We start from the raw sequence: 20077 nt of genomic DNA, 5'->3' as shown, positions 1-20077 counted from the left end.
CACACCAAAGGAAGGCTCTGAGTGGATGTCCAATTAATTTAGGCTTGTCATTTCAATTTGTTCGTTCAGCAGGTATATTGTAAACAAAGTAGCTTAAATGAGGTCTGCTTTAGGATTTTAAATATTTTATTTGTACTTAGCTTTTGGGAATTGCCTCTTATCTACAGCATCTGTTCAGTATGACGGGATTTTTTAGTGTTCATTGACTGCATATCAGTTTTACTTTACTTGAGTTAGCAAAGTGTTTTGTGATTTGCATGGTTAAAACCCCCAATATTTAATCCTGCCACTCTTGAGCTCCTTCACTCTGCTCACATGACACTGTGAGCTACTGATTGACTGGCAGAGGGTCTTTGGGGTTTGTCCTTTCGCTTTCATTTCGGGTGCTGAAAGGTGCTCTTATCTTGGAGAAATGGCAGTCCCTAAAAGACCATATTGGTCTCATAAGGGGCTGCTTTACTGGGCCAGGGATTTCCCCTAGCCAGGAACAGGGTTGCTGAGGTGATCCCCGTGATTATAATGAGGTGCAATGGGATGAAGTTAAGAAATAGGAAATTGAAGCTGAATGTGTTTTGGCAGAGATGGTCATCTGTAGAGCTAGCTCCTGAGGGAAGTTGTAAAAATTTGGCTCTTTAATATTACATGGGTCAAAATACTGCGGGACATATGATGAGGATCACTTCTATAGTAACAGCAACATAGATTAAGTGGCCTTTTTGTTTTGTACTTTCCATCTCTTTTAGTTGAGCACAATTATTGTATGCTATTGGTGGAGTTTTGATTTTTTTAACAGACAAACAGGAGGCACTGTGGGCACCGTGGCACTAGCAGAAATTCAGCCTCTGAGGACATGGGACATGAAAAGGCATGGTTTAGAGAGGAAGAAATAGGCTTTCCTCATGAGCATATTCATCTTACTATGCTCTGTGAAGGGCTCTTTATCACCATGCTGCTGCTGACTCTTTCAGTGTAAATTACTCCCTTGAAGATGGCCATGTTTTGTGGTTTGCAGTAAGGACACATGTTTTTTGATGTTGACCCTTGTTCACAAGGGACTACAGCAGAATTGCTAAAGTTCCTCATGCAAATCATACTGCAGAAAATCATAGTCCCAAGAGTAACATGTGAGTCATTTAATCCATCAAAGCGCACTCCCCTCCACAGGAACACCCTCAGCCTCGTGCCACAATAAACCTCTGTTCTTTTTGTACAGCACTGATTTTCCTGTTTCTTTCTTGCAGTACAATAAACACCTCTTCGTACACATTGGACACGCTAACCATTCTTACAGTGACCCGTTGCTTGAATCCGTGGACATTCGTCAGATTTATGACAAATTTCCTGAAAAGAAGGGCGGCCTAAAGGAACTGTTTGGGAAGGGGCCCCAAAACGCTTTCTTCCTCGTAAAATTCTGGGTGAGTAAGACATGGAGAACCTCTCTTGTCGATAAAGCCTGTGTTGAGTATTTAGCACCCTTAGGGGCACTTGTAAAGCACAAAGCTGTACATCCTTCAGGTAGGACGCTGGCCCACAGCCCCTCTTGTTGACAGCTGCGCAGCAGGCTTGTGTTGCAGGCAGGGGACACACAAAGGCAGATGCTGCCCCAGCTTTGCTGTCAGAGCTGTGGGGCCAGAGCACGAGGGTGAGGCCTGGGCTGGGAATGTGGAACCTCCATCTCCCCATCCCCAGCCATGGGGAGCTGCAACAATGGAGACTACACTTGGGTGTTTCAGATGCTGAACTCTCACCACATGCAACCAGTGCAAGTCTCAGTCATGCAATCCAGCCACAACAAGGCAGACAGGACCGAGCAAGATCTGAACCGACTGTGCAGCAGGGTGACTGTGAGCTTGGAAAGGTTCCAGGGGTTTTTCTTAAACAGTTTTTGGTTGCTAGAGGACATCTGCTTTTCCCCTTGCCTTTTTGTTAGTCAGTCAGGGAATTGTTCTCCAAAAGTTACATCTGTTTGTAACAGTTGTGAGCAAGAGTGAAAAAGTAATTTGAATGGAAGACTGACAGGTTGTGTGTTGATCTAGTTATGAAAAATTTCGTTGATTGTTTTTTAATCACTGATTTTTCTTCAGTGATAAATTCCATCAGATTTTTCACACTTTATTTGCAAAATCTCATGTTAGCAACACTAAAGATTCATTCAAAAGGATCATCAAACCCTATGTTTATACTAAAGGTTTTTCTACTCATTCATTTGTTGGGGTATTTTTTTGTGGTATGTCTCAATTCATAGCAACACTTATCATCTAAACATTAAAAAAATGTCTTTTAAAACTCAGTGAAAGAGGCATACCCATGATTTAATTACAGGATAGACATGTTGAGTCCAAAACCAGAGAAGGTTGATCTGGAATCACTGCTTGTGATCGAATTTCCTGGTGTTTATTGCTTTCAATTTATCTTCGTGACCTGAAATACTCTCCACCTTGTGCATACCTCAGACTTCGTATCTTGCCAAGAGTTTCTTTGGCACCAGATTTGGAACTGGAAAGTAGGAATGAGGGAGACTGTCTTTTCTCAAATCTGGATGTAAACAAGATAAACCACCGAGCAGGAGCTGTGCTAGACTGCAGAAGAAATCTGTTGAGAAATTCACAGGGCTTAAAACTGGACGTGGGAGCTGTAGACCAGGTATTTGAGCGTCAGCTGAGAAAAGAGGTGGTCAACAGGAGGCCACAGAGAACTGGAAGCTGAAACACAGCAGGAACCAGGAGCCTGGAAAAAGGCAGGTGAGAATGTAAGGTCAGTAAGGGAGGTAGTAGGAAGAGGGAGCATTTGAGATTAGGAACCTGCAGGGAAATAGAAGAGGTGAAGGCACACAGCTTGTGAGTGTGAGAGGTAGGAACAGGACAAGCATAAAGGCAGAAGAAATCTGACTGCAGAGAAATAAAGCTTGGAGTTTAAGGATCTGTGAGCACTAAAAACTTGAACTGCAGACTATACATCTCACCAGTCCACTTTGCATAATAAATACTTGTGAATCCCACTGGCAAAATGAATATCTCCTCACTTGCCTGTTCTCAGTTCCCACAGAGAATGACAAGCCTTGGACTTTGTTCAACAGGGAAGCAGCAGAGACTTGTGATGCAGTCATTGATATATATTCTGCTTTTCCTCAGTGTGGAAACTGATTTTCAGATGTGCTGAGTGCTCAGAGATGTTTCTAAAGCCAGTAAGAGATCTTCTTTGGATCATTAAGGTCTGTGTTGTAATCATGAGTTTGAAAATTCAAGCGCTAGCCCTCTCTGCTTGATCTCTACAAGCAGTGCACACCTTTAACACTCTTGACTCAGTTCCCTATCTGTAATATGGGGATAATACCATCCCTTCACCTCAAGTGGCCACTGAGAAATCAAACTTGTGGCTGTTTTTAAAGGATAAAGATAATGCCATGAAGAAACCCTTTCTAAAATCAACAATTCTATGTTTATAACAGGTTTTGATCAATGTGCACAAAATAGGGACTGGACCTCACTGAATAATGAAGACAAAGAAATATTGTGTAGACACTCAGAGGGCCAGTGTGCAGCCATGTATGTAGCTAAAGACTGTGTGGTGATGCAGCCCAGCAGTCAGGATGTGCAGGCAACTTCAGTCCAACATTTCCTAACCTCACTGTGGCTTCCAACATAACAGACTTTTAATGCAATTTTGTGTTGTATTAACTTAGAGATTAAAAACCGTGCAGTGCTAACAACCTTCTAACTTACACATTAGAAATGTGATGAGAATGCCCTCCTGAGCCACGACTTTAAAATAGCCCAGTGGATTTTCTCCCTTATTGAGTGAGGCAGAGGGAAAGTGTGCCAGGGCAGTGTTTTAGATGTAGCAAGAGTCATGATGAATGCCCTTTTAGGAGTAAACTTTACACGAGTGACTCTCAGCTAGAAATATGTATAGGAAAACCAGAAGATGGCTGTGTAATTAGTCATGAGGATTAGGTCCTAAACTGTAAGTTCACCGTTCTTAATTTCTTTGACCTCAATAGGTCAGTTCTTCAGAAAAAGGACACTGTTCCTATTTTTATGGAGAATGTTGATAAACTGTTCTTAACATTCATATATTACCAGTGTAAAGCTCACAAAGGTTGCTGACAATCCTTTTGACACTATTAGTAACTTCAAGTTTCTTAATATAAATTAATATAAATTAATACTGTAAGGATGAGGGAGTCTTTGCACACACTGCCCAGGGAGGTTGTGGAGTCCCCTCTGAAGGTGTTCAAAGTCATCTGGATGCATTTCTGTGTGACTCGATCAAGTCACACAGAATGGGGATTTAGCAGGGGATTGGACTGGATGATTTCTAGAGGTCCCTTCTAACACCTACAATTCTATGGTTTTATGAATATGAATATAGATTAATTTTTGTATTCCCTTCCTTTCAAATAAGTATCTACTACAGAATCTGTATCCGCTCTCTTTTTATCATCCCCCTTCCCATCCTTTCTTAATCATTTAGCCATCAATAGTCGGCTCAGTACTGTAAGCTGATGCATCCTATGATCAGTGTCCAGTGATAGTCCACATTTTGGTGGAATTTTACTGTAACATAAGTAAAAGAGGAACATGAATTTGTGTTGGGTAAGTAAGTGCAGGTGAGAAAGCACTGCAAGGAGAATCAACAAAAGAAAAACCAGGGGCTGTGAGTACAAGAAGTTAAGGGAAACCAGAGAAGGAAAACAGATGGGTGTTGTGGCATTTGGAAGCTTGAAAGCAAGGATTTGATGCTGGAAGGGATGGTGAGAGCATAAACAGATTTAAAGAGAAGTCAGCATGTTGCTAGAGACAGCACAAAGGGTATTTTGTATAGACAGTAAATTTAGTGTGGAAAGGAAAGATGGGAAACAGGAAGATGACAGATGAGTGCTCGCATTGAGGATGACTAAGGCAGAAAGTGGCTTAGCTCTGGTAAGCTGCAAAGAGTGCTACCCTTGCTTTTTCCCATTTAGTTCTGCTTGAGGCTTCTCAGCAGCATGGTTTTCCCTGTGATAAAGATAAAAAGTGGGAGGGAAGGGTCTGGGATCTTGCAAGAAGACATTTGGTAATTGCAGAGTTGACTTTACAAAGCATCACAGGTATGGAGTACAAAGCAAAGTGTTGCTTTGCTTTCCAGAGGTTTATTGGTTCATGCAGATTGTATCTCCTGTGAAATACAGCCTGACTCTGGGAATGCATGAGCTTCTGGCTTCAGTCCTGGCGACACATCTGGACGTCACACTTGTGGGCCTCTTCCATCCTAACAGTGAGGAGAGATAAAAGGCAGAGACTTGTTCTTTTACCAAGAAATTTCTTGGTCCTTTTCTTGCTCCTTGATTAGAGTGACTTCCCAGTTCAAGGCAGTCACTCCAGAGCCAGGCTTTAACAGTCATAGAAGGAGCTTTACTTGTTTTGTTGTGCATTCAGTAGAATGAGTAAATTAGGGAGCAGCATACTAATAATATGTCATAGGAAGTGTATGTGACAGTGGTACAAAAATGGAGATTAGAGAGATATCAAATGAAAACACAAATAAGTGTTCTAAAATAAATGTGAAAGTTATTTCCTAGAACACTGATGAGGAATTCCAACGAGTCTGCAGAATATCTGCAGATCAAACATTTCTCTGAATGCTGCTTAGGTGCACCATCCTGCTTGCGATACCTCAGTCTCTAACTTCATTTTGACTCTGCTCTTACAATGACGTACGTCTCCTTTGCCTTCAGCAAGGGGAAATTCTCTAGGCATCTGCATCTCTCTTTGGGCCCCTGCTAGCTTTGCCAGGCCTCTGACTTGCCCTTGTCTTAGGGCTAGTTCATCTGCAAACACTTTTCACTACTGGGAGCGCCTTTAACCATAACTCGGCAGCACATAGCTGTCCACTGCAGCCTAGACTGAATGATTCTGGTTTGTCTAGTTATTTCAATTCTTCTCTCTCGTGTTTTCTCTCAACCGCAGTTACACGTTCTGAGGCAGGGATTCTCTTTTGGCATGCCTTTCCTCTGTAACCTGCAGTATCATGTAGTGGGCCTGTGCCTCCCTTGGGATGCTCAGTGATGGTGTAAGCACATCTTCAATAATGTGGCCCTGGATTTTATGTCTCTGACACTGCCGAACATTTCATGTCAACCTGAATTCTGACTTCTGCAGTGACAGGAGCAGATATGGGAAGCAAATACATCTGAAAGAAGGGATGTTTTCTGACTAGTGACAGAGGGAAAAAACAGCTGATATGTATTAATACTGAGATATCATGCTTTCTGGTGATCTGATCCAGTGGCTTAATTTTAATGTTTGCAGTAGCTTGAACTATTCTTCAAACTGAAGAAAGCTTAGTAGGAGCTCAGTGCAACTCTGAAATAAAGACCCAAACTCATCTGAAGATGCATGGATGATATTAATTGATGTTTAAAATGAATGCCTCTATTTGCAGGAATCTGCAATGCAAACTAGGAGTTTTAGAAAGTAATGCATATTATAATTAGGGCAAGCTTTTAAAGATGCTTTGAAGTCCTAAACATTTTTGAAATTCAAATGTGGGATAGAAATAAAGGAATCTACACAATAAAGGGGCATTAAATTATGTTCCCCAAAATTTCACTGTTTTATAGATGTAAATATATGCCATAATTAGTGGTAAGTAACATGAGGAGGATAGTTAAGTTTATTCCTATTCTTATTCAAAACAGCTGTGGCATGAAAAATAATGCTCCTTCTCTTTGTAATACACTGGAACAAACAATTTACCCATGTAATCAGTGTTCAGAAATGGCTTGTGCCTGTGGTCTCCTCCCACCCCCTCCTGAATTTCTCCCCATGTGCCTCCAGCCGTCTTACAAGGTGCAGAGATTCTTTGTGCCCTTCATTCACACGCATAATTGTGGCTACTGCCTTTTTTTTTTCCCTTCTATTTTTACATGTAATTTATATTGCATCATCTAGCATCTTGGATTTCCCTCCACACACAGGCACACATGCACACTCACTCACCAGCTCTGACTGGCAAATGATCCGCAACTCACAATTGGGATCCGTGATGTGAATGGCTGTGTGGCCAGCATGCAAATGTATGCAAAACAAATTAGATACGGAAGAAAGCAGCCATCCATTTTCTTTTCCCCATCACAACCCTCTCAGCTCAGGGAGCTCACGTGGGGCTCGTGGAGGACCCTTCCACAGATTGACGTGAGGGCCTAAGTGCTTGGAGGTGGCTAATGAGCACCAAGGCTCGAGCAGCTGGGAGGCCGGAGCCGCTCGGCCTGTCCCTCAGCAGCCCGACCATGTGGCAGCCCTGGACGCGGTTCCTGTGCCGCAGGGCAGCACGCAGAGAAATGTGCCAACCACCCAGATGCTCCCCTTGGAAAAAAAAATGCTTCATGGGTTGGAATCTCTGCTCTTTGATCACTCTTTGGAGAGGAGGTGGGGAGGCACAGTGCAGTCATAGGAGTAACACACCTCTCCACAGTCAGCAGTTGTTACAGCCGAGATGTTGTTAATAAGTGACCTGACGTGCTTAATGTTAACTATTGAATGCCAGTGTAAGTTGTTCTGGCCCTCCCCAAATCCCACTGTTTCCAGCAGGTGATGTTTTCCTTCTACCCAGCAGGAAGGATTTAGACTCTTTTCAGCAATTTTTGCCACATTACTTTTCTGTTGCCAAAGCTGTTATTACACAAGCGCTCTACCCTTTGTCCCCCGCCTTTAGCACGGAGCCTGAGAGCTCTTCTTGAAGCGAAGGAGAAGGGTTTTTTCATTTAATTTTACTCTTCATTTTGGTTGTGGCCAGATTGTGTTTTGGTGCTTGCTCTGGCATGCTGGCAGAGCCTTCTCCATGCAGTATGTGAAACACTTGGTGCTCTTAATATGTAATATTTTCAGTGCTACCCATTGACAAGCTATGCTTTATTAATGAATTAATCATGCTCTTACATAACCACTGTAGACAGGGTGCCAGAAAGCTGAGTGCCTCTCCTGCCTCCAAACACATTCAGCTAGTATAATTCTTAGAAATAAATCCAAATTGGTTTTTCTCTTGAAAGCAAAAAAAAAATCTGTTTGTGGTTTGAAGTTGTTAGGGATTTTTTTCCTAAAATGTATTGATCTTGTATTTTAAAATTTGATAAGTAATTGGACTCCTATTCATCACACGTGAACATACCATCATATTTGAAATGCCATAATATGTGAAATCATCTCATTCAAAAGATTGTTTATCTGTGTATGCTGCAGTAGTGCTCACCAACCCTAATTCCTGGAGCCATGGGTCAAATCACACTTTCATGAGAAGCTGTACAGAAGGGAAAGTGGGTTTACAGCCCAGAAAGTCTTGCAATCTGAATCTGAAATGCAAGAGAGCAGCTAGAGACAGAGTACCAAGGAAATAATGAGACAAAGCAGGCTGCAGCATGAGAGACTGCAAGCACAGTGCTCTAGAAGCTTCAGTGTTGTTACGTTTTTCACCAGGAGTCATTGAAAAAGGAAATTATAAGAAGAGGGTTAATTGAGGTTAATAAGATAAATTCATATATTTCAATTTTGCTATTATAGTCATCTAGTCTTGCCTCTTCTGTAACACAGGCAGTGAACCTCACTAAGTAATGTCTGCCACTGGACAATAAACCTTCCTGAACTAAACAGCCCTGTAGTTACATCTTTAGTTTGGTTAAAAAAGACCCCAAGTAATGCTGATTCCACCACATTTGAAAATTATGCCAGCATTTCATTTACCAGCCTCTGCCTTGTTTTTCATTTAGCTTTTGCACAGCTTTAGCTTTCTGTCTTTTAATGTCCTTTTCTGCAAGATTTAATCTATCAGAAGACTCTTCCCCATGTAGCAACTTGCAGGCTATGACAAAGTTGTGGAAAAACTTCCCTTGGAAAAAGTAAGTAGATGGAGTTTCATTAGTCATTCACTACAAAGGATGTTTTCCAGACCTGAAATCATTCTTGTAACTCTTTTCTGAACACTTTCCAATTTTCCAACATCCTTTCTAGAATGTAGACACGAAAACTGGAATCAATACTAAGTAGCCCGCTAAAACTTAATACTGGGATCACACATCACCTTGTTCCTTCTCACAGCTACATCTGCATCTCTCCCAGCCACAGCACGGCCCACTTTAGGCACAGCAGTTCTAAATTTTTTTGGGTAGTCTCACAACCTTGGGGGGGAGTCGGGGAACAAAACTTAAAATTAAATTTTAATTAAAATTTTAATTTTGAGCTGCTTTTGCAGTTCCAGGAAGACAATTTTTCTTTCAGGAATGTATGTTTAGATGAAGCTCATACTATGTAAGCTGTAATTATGTAATTAGCAAGCCTTTCACCGTCATTTTTTAACCTAAGTTTTGTATTTCACCAGCAGCAATAGTCCTTCCTTCTTCTCTAAAAGTATTCAGCGTGGAACAAAGCTTTCAACACCTGGTTCAAATACTTCCTTGATGTAACCATCCCTTCTTTGCAATGATACACGCTCTTCCTGAGTGTTCACGTACTCGGCCTCCAGTGAAAAAGGTTTAGCCCAGACTGAGGGGAAAGATTTTTTTTTTCCCTAGTATGTGAGAACAGGCAAAATTCTTTCAGTATTAAAGAGGCTTTGGTGAAGCCTTCATTTAAGAGTATTTGCCATTGCCAACTTTTTTATGTTGATGTTACACTTTTTGCAGGAATCTTAATGCTTCAGCTCTCAGTAGTCTGTAATTAGTTGAACATGAAAATTGTTGTTTAGTGGGAAAACCCTGTCCTTCCTTGAAAACACCTTTAATGTGTGGTAAACTCAAAGAAAAAAAAATCAAAGGGCAAATAAAGATAATTCACATCTGTATTATCATTATAGGACTTTTGCAACAATGTCGTGATTGCATGAGAGTTAATCATGAATGATAATTTCAAGTGTTCTCCAGTCAAACATCTGGGCCCCAGCCTGTGTTTTGTGTGTACACAGAACTCCTAGTGATTTCAGCAAGAGTTGGAAGAGCTATGGGAGTGATCAACAGGGTGCCAGATGGTCATATGCATTCCTTTTCCAGGTTAAATGTCAGCATGTAAATACAACAATAATGTGGGTTTTTTCAGTGGGCTTCAAAATCAGAAGGCAGAAGAAAAAAAGGAGAGTTTTTTAACTCTATAAACAGTTGTTATCACAGCTTAAAATGTGACCTTAAAATATCTATGTGGTTGACTCTTGGAAACATGAAATTATGAGGAGCATTTTAGTTATAATGTTTTAAATATTTTGCCTGTATCTGAAAGGAAAAAAAGAAAATGTTTTGATACTTTGCTACTAAAACTGTAACTGTGGGAGCAGCAGGAATAACTACTTTTAAGAGATTACTGTTGTTATTATTTACAACAATGCAACTGCTTTATCAGAAATCCTTGTTCTTCAGAAATTCCAATGGAGCAGCTGTTTCATGGCTGATGCTGCTACGGTTTGTCATGTTTAGATGTTTGTCATGTTTCCATTGCAAGCCAGCTGTGATGGCAAATTGCTTATTTACTATTAGCTCGGAACAATTTTTTACAGCTCACTGTGAACACACAACTTCAGATGTACATTAAACATTAACTACTGACCTCATGCAAAACCTGTGCAAGAAACAAGGTGTAATAGTGATAGGATTTCTTTCTTTTATGCAAAATACGTGACTATAGGGCTGTTTGTGTTACTGTGTGTAAACCTCAGGAGACATCTCCACGGACTAATTTACCAAAGCCAGCCTGAAGTAATCCTAGACCTATGTCTTCTCCATACCACAAACTACCTCAGTATGTACTAGTATCAGCATATTGCCTCAGAATGTTGTACCACAAATAAGGACTGTAGACACTAAGTAGAATTAATGAGTTATTGCCTAGTTAAAAATTAAATAGCAGTTACAAATGACCTGAACTGTAGTGAAGGCAGGATTGTAAATGTTCCACATTGACTAGCAAATAAACGTACCTGTAAAACTGGGTCTTAAAAAACCTCAAAATAGATATGAAGGTATCTTGTCAAAATTTTTTTGTTATATTTCTATATTAGAAATAAACCAAGCAGAATTAGACTTGCAAGTGAAACAGCTGCAAAACTGCATTTCTCTGCTTAAATGCTCATCTCAGATTAAGCTAAAAAATCCAGGTGATTCTTAGATGTTATGCTCCAGCAGCTGATCCGCTACTTCCACATAAAAACAGAACTCTCTCTGAGCACCAAAGATGCCAGCAGAGCTAAAGCCTGAATCAACAATTCCAGCTGTGGGTATCTCTCTAGACTCTGCTTGTTTCCATATTAGTGCTCTTTTAAGTTGAGGGCTTTTGAAGGTGGATTCATGATGACAAAGAGCACAGTGGCAGAGCAGCTTCAGTGCTGCTGCAGGCCAAGGGAGGCTGAATTCAGCATGTGCCCTGTGCAGGTTTTTTGTAGCCAAATTACTCATGCTGTGCACAGGACTTGGATTTGGATGTAAATAATTAAAGGTAGCACTGTTCCTCACTTGATCCTGCAAGTCTCAGTCCGTGTTGCTAGATATCAGAGGCAGCTGGACAGTTATTCAGGCTGCAGAGAAATACTGAAGGAAATCAGATGCTTCCAGCAGTATTTTCTTGATGCCCTGGGCACAGCTCAGTGCGCTCATGGCTCACGCAAAGCCCATGAGCTATGTGATACAGGTCTGAGAAGTCTAGTGCTTTGCTGAATCAGAGCCAGATGGCTGGACAGTCTTATCAGAGATGGATTCCCATGTTGCACAGCTGTCTACCATGAGGATTTTGTTGCTTTAAGAAAGGAAGAGAAAGTGAACTCTGTCCCCTCAGGAGCGGGATGGCTCGGTTGGATTCAAGGCCATGGCGCAAGTTCCCTCCAGAGGAGTCAGCTCTAGAACCAGTTTCCTTGCAGGTGATCATTCCCTTTGCTCCAGGGACTTCATCAGCTGTCTGCCAGACCAGAACATCACCTGTAGCCCAGAGAAATACTGGGTTGTCTTTCATTGTTTAAAGTTTGAAGAAATTGCCTCTTCCCTAAAGATTTTACTGCAATGATTAGGCAGGTACTTCTCCATCAGCCTTTTTCCACAGTCACTGTTGTCTCCCTTAGTTCTGAGAAGAACGGTGAGCTAATTACAGCCTATGTTACTGACATTGTCAAATGAAAAGTAAAATCTTCAACATCTATTACTTTTTCCCAACAGGCTGACTTAAACTGCAACATTCAAGATGATACAGGAGCATTTTATGGAGTCACTAGTCAGTACGAGAGCTCAGAAAACATGACAATCACCTGTTCCACCAAAGTCTGCTCATTTGGAAAACAAGTAGTAGAAAAAGTAGAGGTGGGTGTTGTGAGGGAAAATGTAGGATGATCCTTTGGTTCCCTTCCAATTTAGTATTTCTCTGTCTTGGCTTTACTTTGCACTCATCTGGCTTTTCCCTGCTCTAATCCTTACTGAAAGAGTATTTTTCTTCCCCACGGTGTTTGAGTTCATTTAAGATCATTGTGTGAATGGTGACACTATAGTTGCCTGTCGCTTTGGAGACCCTTCTCCCCCCAGTATGTGGCACCCTTCAGTGGGGAACCTGCAGCTGACATCAGAGCCACCTCCTCCATCACCTGGCAGAAAAGAGATGAAGCAACAATGCTTTTGCTTCCATTTCCAAACACTTGGCCAGCCAATTTTAAAGCCATGGATGGATGATGTGCTATGTTTTATCTATACTCAAGCTTGTTTTATCTTACTTGACTCACAGAAAGGGACACTTTCCTCAAGTCAGCAGCTTTGGAATACAAAGCTGCACATTATCCTAACATGCAGGGGCCTTTACCTTTTCTAAGCACAGAACTGTATAGCATGGTCAGGTAGCTATTTGGTTTATTGTACAATGGTACTGTAGCTATTTAGGTTGTATTCTGTGTACTGAGCCCCACATTTGTTATCTGCAATACAGCTTTTGTACAGGAATTTAAGCCTAGAGCTGCAGGTTGAGCCTTTACAGATGTCCTGGTCACTGTTCATGTCCTTCTTATACCAAGTATATTTTCTGTGCATCATGACTCTACAAAAGTATTCCATTATTTCCACCATTCCAAGCTTAGAGAAAGTCAAAAAAAACCCCATACCACGAAGATGCTCATCTGACCAACTGGTTGATGGGCAGCAGGAATTCAGTCACAGCCTTACCCTCCTGTAGCTGCTTGTGAGCCCCTACCATCTAGATCAGTCTAGTTTTCTTCCAACTGTAGTCTTGCATCTTTCTGTAATTCATAAATTCCATAAGAAATCATGCAAGAATATAGCTATGTTTGTATGTGTATATTTCTGCAGAAATATATACGCTTCTTTTTGCCGTGCCTTTTACAGACAGCAGCCTCAAAACTGCTGTGAAAACATTTTGCCATGAAAATTTTTCTGCTTAAGTCATTTTAACTTGACTTGGACTTACTTTGTGTAATCCTCATCAGTTTTTTAAGTCACAGGTTAGAGAACAAGAAATGACATAATAGCTTAACATTAAGGGCCCTTGAATTTTTAGCAAGGCAGCATGTAGCTCAAGCGGGAAGTTGGCAAGTGGACAGGCGTGTGTGTGTGCGCACATGTTCAAGAGTCACATTCTTTTTTTTCTGCCTACATGAAGAAAGAAGAAACCAGATTTAGTATTCACCTTTTTTTGCTATTTCGGAATTATTCTAAATGCCCTCTTTTAAAATTTTTTGTAGACTGAATATGCAAGGTTTGAGAATGGCCGATTCGTGTACAGAATAAATCGCTCTCCAATGTGTGAATATATGATCAACTTCATACACAAGCTGAAGCATTTACCAGAGAAATATATGATGAACAGCGTGTTGGAAAATTTTACAATTTTATTGGTATGGAATCACTTTTTATTTTTCCATTTCTAAAATCCTCTCAGGCTTTGTATGGCTTGCTTAACTTGTGATATTTAGAACCAGTTTCAGAGACCCTTAGTCACATTGCTTACTAAACAAATCATCCCGTTGGCTTCAGAGTAATACTCTTGGAATGGTGCTCTGTGGACGCTAAGGATGAAAAGGCTGCTCTGGCTGAGAACATGAAAAAATGTCTTTGATAGTTTCCAAAAATTCAGCTTACTTCTCTTTTTTTTTCATACAAGTCTCTGTTTGGCGTGTGTAGAGAGCCTGAGGCAGTAACTTTGAACCATCCCATTGATCTAATGTGCTGTTACTGAGATGTCAGTTGTAAGGCTGCAAATGTCAGTGGTGTTAATTATTTTTTGGGGCCAGGAAAGCATGCAGTAATGGGTACACCCACCAGCAGATCTAAAGTGTGAAGAATAGTAGCCTCTAAGCCAGTTCCATCCAGTTCCCCAGTTTGCTTTGGCTATGGCTTTGCAGTGGCACCTCAGCCAGTTACCGGGAGCCACGCAGTGCCACAGCTACTGTGGGGCTGGCAGCGTGGGGAAGGAGGAGGGCACGAGAACAGAGGCACTTGCTTCCTGCCCAGCTGCCTTCTGGCAGACAAGCATAAGGTGCCACAATTGCTCTGGTTTCCCTTTTGATGTTGGGTAGGAGTGGAGGAAGACTGAGCCAAGAGCAGGTGATGGTGGCCCATGGGCAAGCAGCCAGGGTGGGATGGCTCTCTGTGCCCTCCGCAGGGACGCACAGGCTTGAGTGCAGCGTGCGAGCACTGGCACAGAGGTCAGGCCACACTGCCAAAGGGCCAGTGAGGGGCCACACACTTTGCATGGTCACATCTCAAGGTACTCCAAATGAAGCCGTCGTCGCTTGGTTTGGCCCCGGTGCTTCCAAATGTGTAATACCTTGTCTGCCTCTTCTTCCCCTCACACAGGTTGTAACAAACAGGGATACACAAGAAACCCTGCTCTGCATGGCTTGTGTATTTGAAGTGTCAAACAGCGAACATGGAGCACAGCATCATATCTACAGGCTTGTAAAGGACTGAGCAGTTATTTATATATACACTTCATTTCACTTCTTTATCAAAACACAGACTGTAAACCTCAACACTAAGTGGCAGTGCCTCTGGCCCAACTTTCACCCACATTTTTCTAAATCCTGTTTTAGTGAAGTCATTTTTAATGTGTTCATATATAATTGTAGCTGTGAAATTCTGGTACAGTTGTAAAAATTATTTCTAAAACTTAAGTGTTCTTCAAATTTGTAAACCACAGTTCTTTGGGAAGACTGTATTTAAGAACCTAATGCCTCTGTCTGTGGAGGCCTATTTTTAATTCTGGTAGAAAAATGTACGACAGAGCATTTGCCATGGGGAAAAAACTGACAGCATTTCTAAGAATTTATTTTGGGTTTTTTTTCCAACATGAAATACTTGTTTTACAATGCAAGTGAAATTGAAATGAATCTTTAGCTATAACTGTAAATGAGTACGCAAAGTTAATAATCTTTATAGAATTATCTTTGTAACTAATTAGGGTGGAAGATATGGACGAATGTAATTCACTAAATTATTTTTTAAAATGAAACATTTTTCTGTTTGAAACCAAATGAAAAATAGAGCCTTAAGAAATGCCTGGTAGAAACAGACAGGTCCTAAAATTAGGCAAATTTTGTATTTTTTTCTCAACACTAAAACTAATCTTCTAATCCATTAAACTTTCAAACAGGTATCGCAGAGAAAGAAAACATCATCCCTTATCCCTAACATATCTAGTGTATTTTAAAAGAGTATAAAGTTGTATTGTACTAATATGAAAATTTGATTATTTAATGAAAAAAGATGGCTCATTTTGCAATAAGTGGGTAAATACTGAAGATTTAGACTTGCATTATATGTAGTCTTGTGTGTGTAGTTATATTTTATATGGACAACTATGTTTCCTCGTAAGTTAAGCGAAAAACTTGCAACTCTGAGACGAGCAGACGAACGGAAACAACTGACACTGCGACAGCATCGCCTGGTTCGTGCACCGAAAGCAGAACACTAAGGTGTTTGAAAGAAGAATACGGACACCTCCGAAAGGATCAGCAGCTTTAATATCTGTGAGGCGCTAGAAAATCACAACCAACGTCAGGCAAAGAAGACTGGAAAGCGGAGATTTTTTGTTTTCTCCTTTTCCTCTTTCTCATGGTGCTCTTACACCTCTCCCAGTTGTCGCTCCAGTTCCGACTGGCGAAGGCCTTCTACAAAACAGACGTGTACGTACCACATGGGGTCTGATGTCCTCTCGTGTCTGGATGTGGTAGTATTCATCCTTCTGATATATTCAGGGAAGACTCCAGGAAATGAAGTACAGCTGGAGATATTTTAATACTGTAAGGATTCAAACCATGGATGTGGGTGTGAGTGATTGTCTGAGGTACACACATGTGAGAGAAGTAGTCTCGCTCCTCCTGGCCATGCCAGAGAGTGTCGCTCGGTTTCTTTTCTCCTGCTGCACACCCAGCACTCCTCTCGGATGCCTGAGCAGCGGTGGTTTTGGCGGGTGCCGGGCTAGCAGCAGGTTCTCATGTGAAACATTTGTCTGAAAGGCTGAGGGCTGTCCCGCCAAGCACAAGCCACCTTAAAGATCAGTCATAAGGTATCAGCAGAGTGTTCTTGGGAAGGTCTTTTGCAGTCCCAGATGGGAGAAGTTAACATTTAGCAGGTTCCGCCTCCCTGCCCTTTATCGATATGCGCCCATGCACAATTTAAGTCTAGACTGCTCCCAGGCACAGTCTTCAAAAATCTAGTTTTGTTTTTATTTTATATTCTGTTTCCCAGACAAGGTAGTGGGTTGCTGTACATCTGTGTCAGACCATGTTCTTACTTAACACCAGGGTGGACTCAGGTAAGACGGTACAAATATCAGCAAGGGGAAGGGTGACTGCTGAAGTTCCTTAGCATGCCTCTGAGCTGACACTGGTGGGTGGGTGATTGCTGTGATGTCTAGCTGTTACCTGCTCATGGATATTAGAGCTGATGATCTTTCGGTTTGTGGTCTGTGAACTGAACAGAGAAACATGTCCATGGTAAGGTCTCTTTTAACACACATTGTTAACACTAACAGTCACATCAGGAAAAGCACTGCATTGTAACAGCCTAACGGTAGCCCTTTATTCTAAGCACTTGGTGTTACAAGTCAAAAACTACTTTGTTTTTTTCTGTTTTATTTTGTTCTAAAGTTGTCTTTTATTTAGGGTTTGAATTGTGGTTTTGGTGATTTTAATTTTTTTTGTTTTTTTAAATAACAAGCAAACACTCTGAGGCATATAAAGTATGTAAGTCAATTTGCAAAACCAGGTACCGTCTTTTTGATAGAATCTGGCACACCACATATGCCATAACTATAGGGTATAAAAAGTCACAATGTTTATTGGTGTTCACGTATGTAATATTAGGGAAACTACTTCCATTGTCTTTTCCTTACACTTCTGTAAATGATCCATACCCTGTATATGTTAATTCTTAAAAGCCTTAATCCTTCACCTGTCCAGTGTGGGGTGTGTAGTCCAACAGGCTGCCTGTAAACTGTGAGCTCTTTTGTAAGCTGGAAGTACTTCTCCTGTTACTGTTAAGTTTTTTGTAGGAACCTTTTAATTGAGAGCTGCCAAAGCATTACAATATGCAGTGCCTTAGCATTATATTAGAAATACCTTTAGCCTCTAACATGAACTTTATAGATTGTTTTATTAATTGGTTCCATTGTTAAAAAATATCTGTACTTTTTTTCCCCAGAGAAATGCTCTTTGACCGCTTGGTCTAAACCGACCTTCTGTACAAGTCAGTCCCGTTACTGCGCAGTTAAATGCCTATACCAAAAGGAAAGGTTACAGATTCTTAGTTCTCCGTGAAAAGTGAATTATATTAACAAATGCTGCCTTTTTAAATTTCATGACCAAATAATTAATTGTGACTCTTCTGCACTCTAGCATGAAAGTGCCTTTGGTTTGAAATTCCAGCTTAGAAAAGTGCTGCCATAATAATGACAATTTGTAGAGAGACCAAAAATATTTAGTTATCACCGTAATGCCTTTGGTTTATTGGAATAAGTTGAATCTACAGGCCTCCATTCACAAAACAGCACCATTTATAGCAAAGTCGTTTTGCTAGCAATCAGCCTGCTGAAGAATAACCTACTGTTTGCCGTTTCTGACAGCATTGCAAACCAGCAACTGATTTGTCTGTGACATAAAAATGAAAGTGGTTCACGTTTGTATTCTCTTCATCCAGTCGTGCATCTGCATGGTGACAGATCCATGTACTGCAGAAGTTCAGACAGTGGACAAATGTGACTTTATTGCTCTCCTCTAACAATATTTGAGTATCTGTGAAGATTTTTTTGTTTAGACAAAAGATTTTTGTTTACAAAGTTGTGCATGCTGCAAGTCAGATGCATCAAGCGAGACTCAACCAGAGAACGAAATAGTTGGGTAAATGCAATTGGGTGGGTTTAAGCAATGAAGTGTCGAATGTGAGCGTTGCGGATGAAGGTGCTGTTTGTTAGAGAAACTCTGGCCAGCACAATTCTAAACACAGGGTTATTTTGTTTTGGTTTTCTCCCAGATGATGTCTTGTTAAAAAAAGAAAAACTGCTCCTCTTGATATTGTGTCTGTATTTGATACCTTCTGTGAACGGGGGCCATACTGTACGCTACAACTCAAATGGATGGGAAGAGGAGACAGATTTTAAGAAAATGATATTAGAAAGAACAAATATCAGCAAAACCAAAAGCTGTCAGAGGGATTATATAGTTGTGAATACAATTTTAACTTGATTTTTAAAGTATTTGATGAAAACTAAGATTAACTTTTTATATATAGAAATATTGTGACACTGTGTGGTAAATATTGTGATAATTCAAGCTCCCTGTCTCTAAAATATTATTTTTGTTATTCCTTCAAGGTTTAAATCTCACTTACCTCTCTATAAGACAAGTAATCCTGTTGAAGTCAGTGAGACCGAGGTAGGGCAAAGACACTTTCGCCCCACAAGTAGAGCAGATCTTTTCAGTTACCAAACCTTTCAGCTGTATTAGTCATTATTTGTGATAAACTACACCTCTGTCTCATTAAAATAAGCATAACGGTACCATTTGGGGCTGTTAAAAATTGCTACTAACAGAAGTAGTTTTACTTACTTGAATTCCAAATTATTTTGTTTAGGTACTGCACCACTATTTTGAAGGAATTGCAGATCTTATGCCTGTTTCTCACTTTTCCTTTCTACTGCAGCTACAGCTCAGTAAGTTTGGCAGTAGCTTCTGCTCAAACCTCCACAGTATAGGCTATTGGAAATAATGAAGGGTGTACATTAATGTTGAATGTCAGGAACTGGCCAGTTCAAGGCAGATACAACATTTGACGTACTAATCTGTAGCTATTTATTTTTCCACTGCAAGTCCTAGGAGGTACTTGCTTTCTGTTCCCCTTAACAGTTTTCCTGGATCACTCAGTCATACTGAGAAACCTTTTGTCTACCTTTGACTTGGCCCAGACTGACACACATACGAGGGCACGCAGCAGATGGTCATAACAGAGTCTGGTGTTACACTTTTCTCAGGATGATCTCTTTTTTCCCCTCTTATCTTTCATAATGAGACGTTTAGCTCCCTAAAAAAAGATTGAGGCTGGATAAGTCAAAGTACAAGAAACACTTTGGACATCTTCATCTTTTAACTTTTCAGGTCATTCTTGCTGAGATCATGTAATTAGTTTTAGTGTGTAAATTAAACCTTAAATGCACTCAGTTGACTAAAAGGAGATGGATCCCTGTTACCTCCTTACAGAATAGGTGGTTTTGGTTTTGCTTTGTTTTATGGGCCTCTGATTCAGGCTCATGACTGCAGACAAAAAATACAATATGTGCCTGAAAAAAAAAAAAGACAAAAGAATTTTATAACATTGAAAACCTGAATAGCCTTTAATTCTTCAGTACATTTTATGTAAAACAGGTTGGGGTTTTGTTTTGGGGTTTTTTTTTGCCATGTGCATCTGTTCACATTTGTAAATGACTTAATGGAATTCTCACTTTATGTTTATTTGTGTAATGTGTATAAAATGGGTTTGTGACTTAAGCATATTCATATATGGTCAGTGGTTACTTTAATATTGTACTGCTGCTGGTAACTTTTGATGTAGAACTTGCCTTTTGATGATAAAGTACCTCTA

General features: G+C 40.6%; 1 protein-coding gene across 4 annotated transcripts in view; it reads left to right on the top strand.

Moving 5' to 3' along the window:
- TEAD1 (TEA domain transcription factor 1) overlaps nt 1-19817 on the top strand; it is a 158612-nt gene extending 138795 nt beyond the window's left edge. For all 4 annotated transcript variants that reach the window (XM_061999375.1, XM_061999374.1, XM_061999373.1 and 1 more), the window contains 4 exons: nt 1242-1415; nt 12161-12301; nt 13684-13836; nt 14798-19817. In XM_061999375.1, the coding sequence (XP_061855359.1) occupies nt 1242-1415; nt 12161-12301; nt 13684-13836; nt 14798-14911 (582 nt within the window). In that variant the 3' untranslated portion in view covers nt 14912-19817. The remainder of the gene's footprint in view (nt 1-1241; nt 1416-12160; nt 12302-13683; nt 13837-14797) is intronic.
- The last annotated feature ends 260 nt before the right edge of the window (nt 19818-20077 follow it).

Source organism: Colius striatus, chromosome 7 (assembly GCF_028858725.1).
Source record: "Colius striatus isolate bColStr4 chromosome 7, bColStr4.1.hap1, whole genome shotgun sequence".
Taxonomy (NCBI): Eukaryota; Metazoa; Chordata; class Aves; order Coliiformes; family Coliidae; genus Colius; species Colius striatus.
The sequence above is the reverse complement of the archived record's forward strand: the minus strand, read 5'-3'. Positions and strand labels throughout refer to the sequence as shown.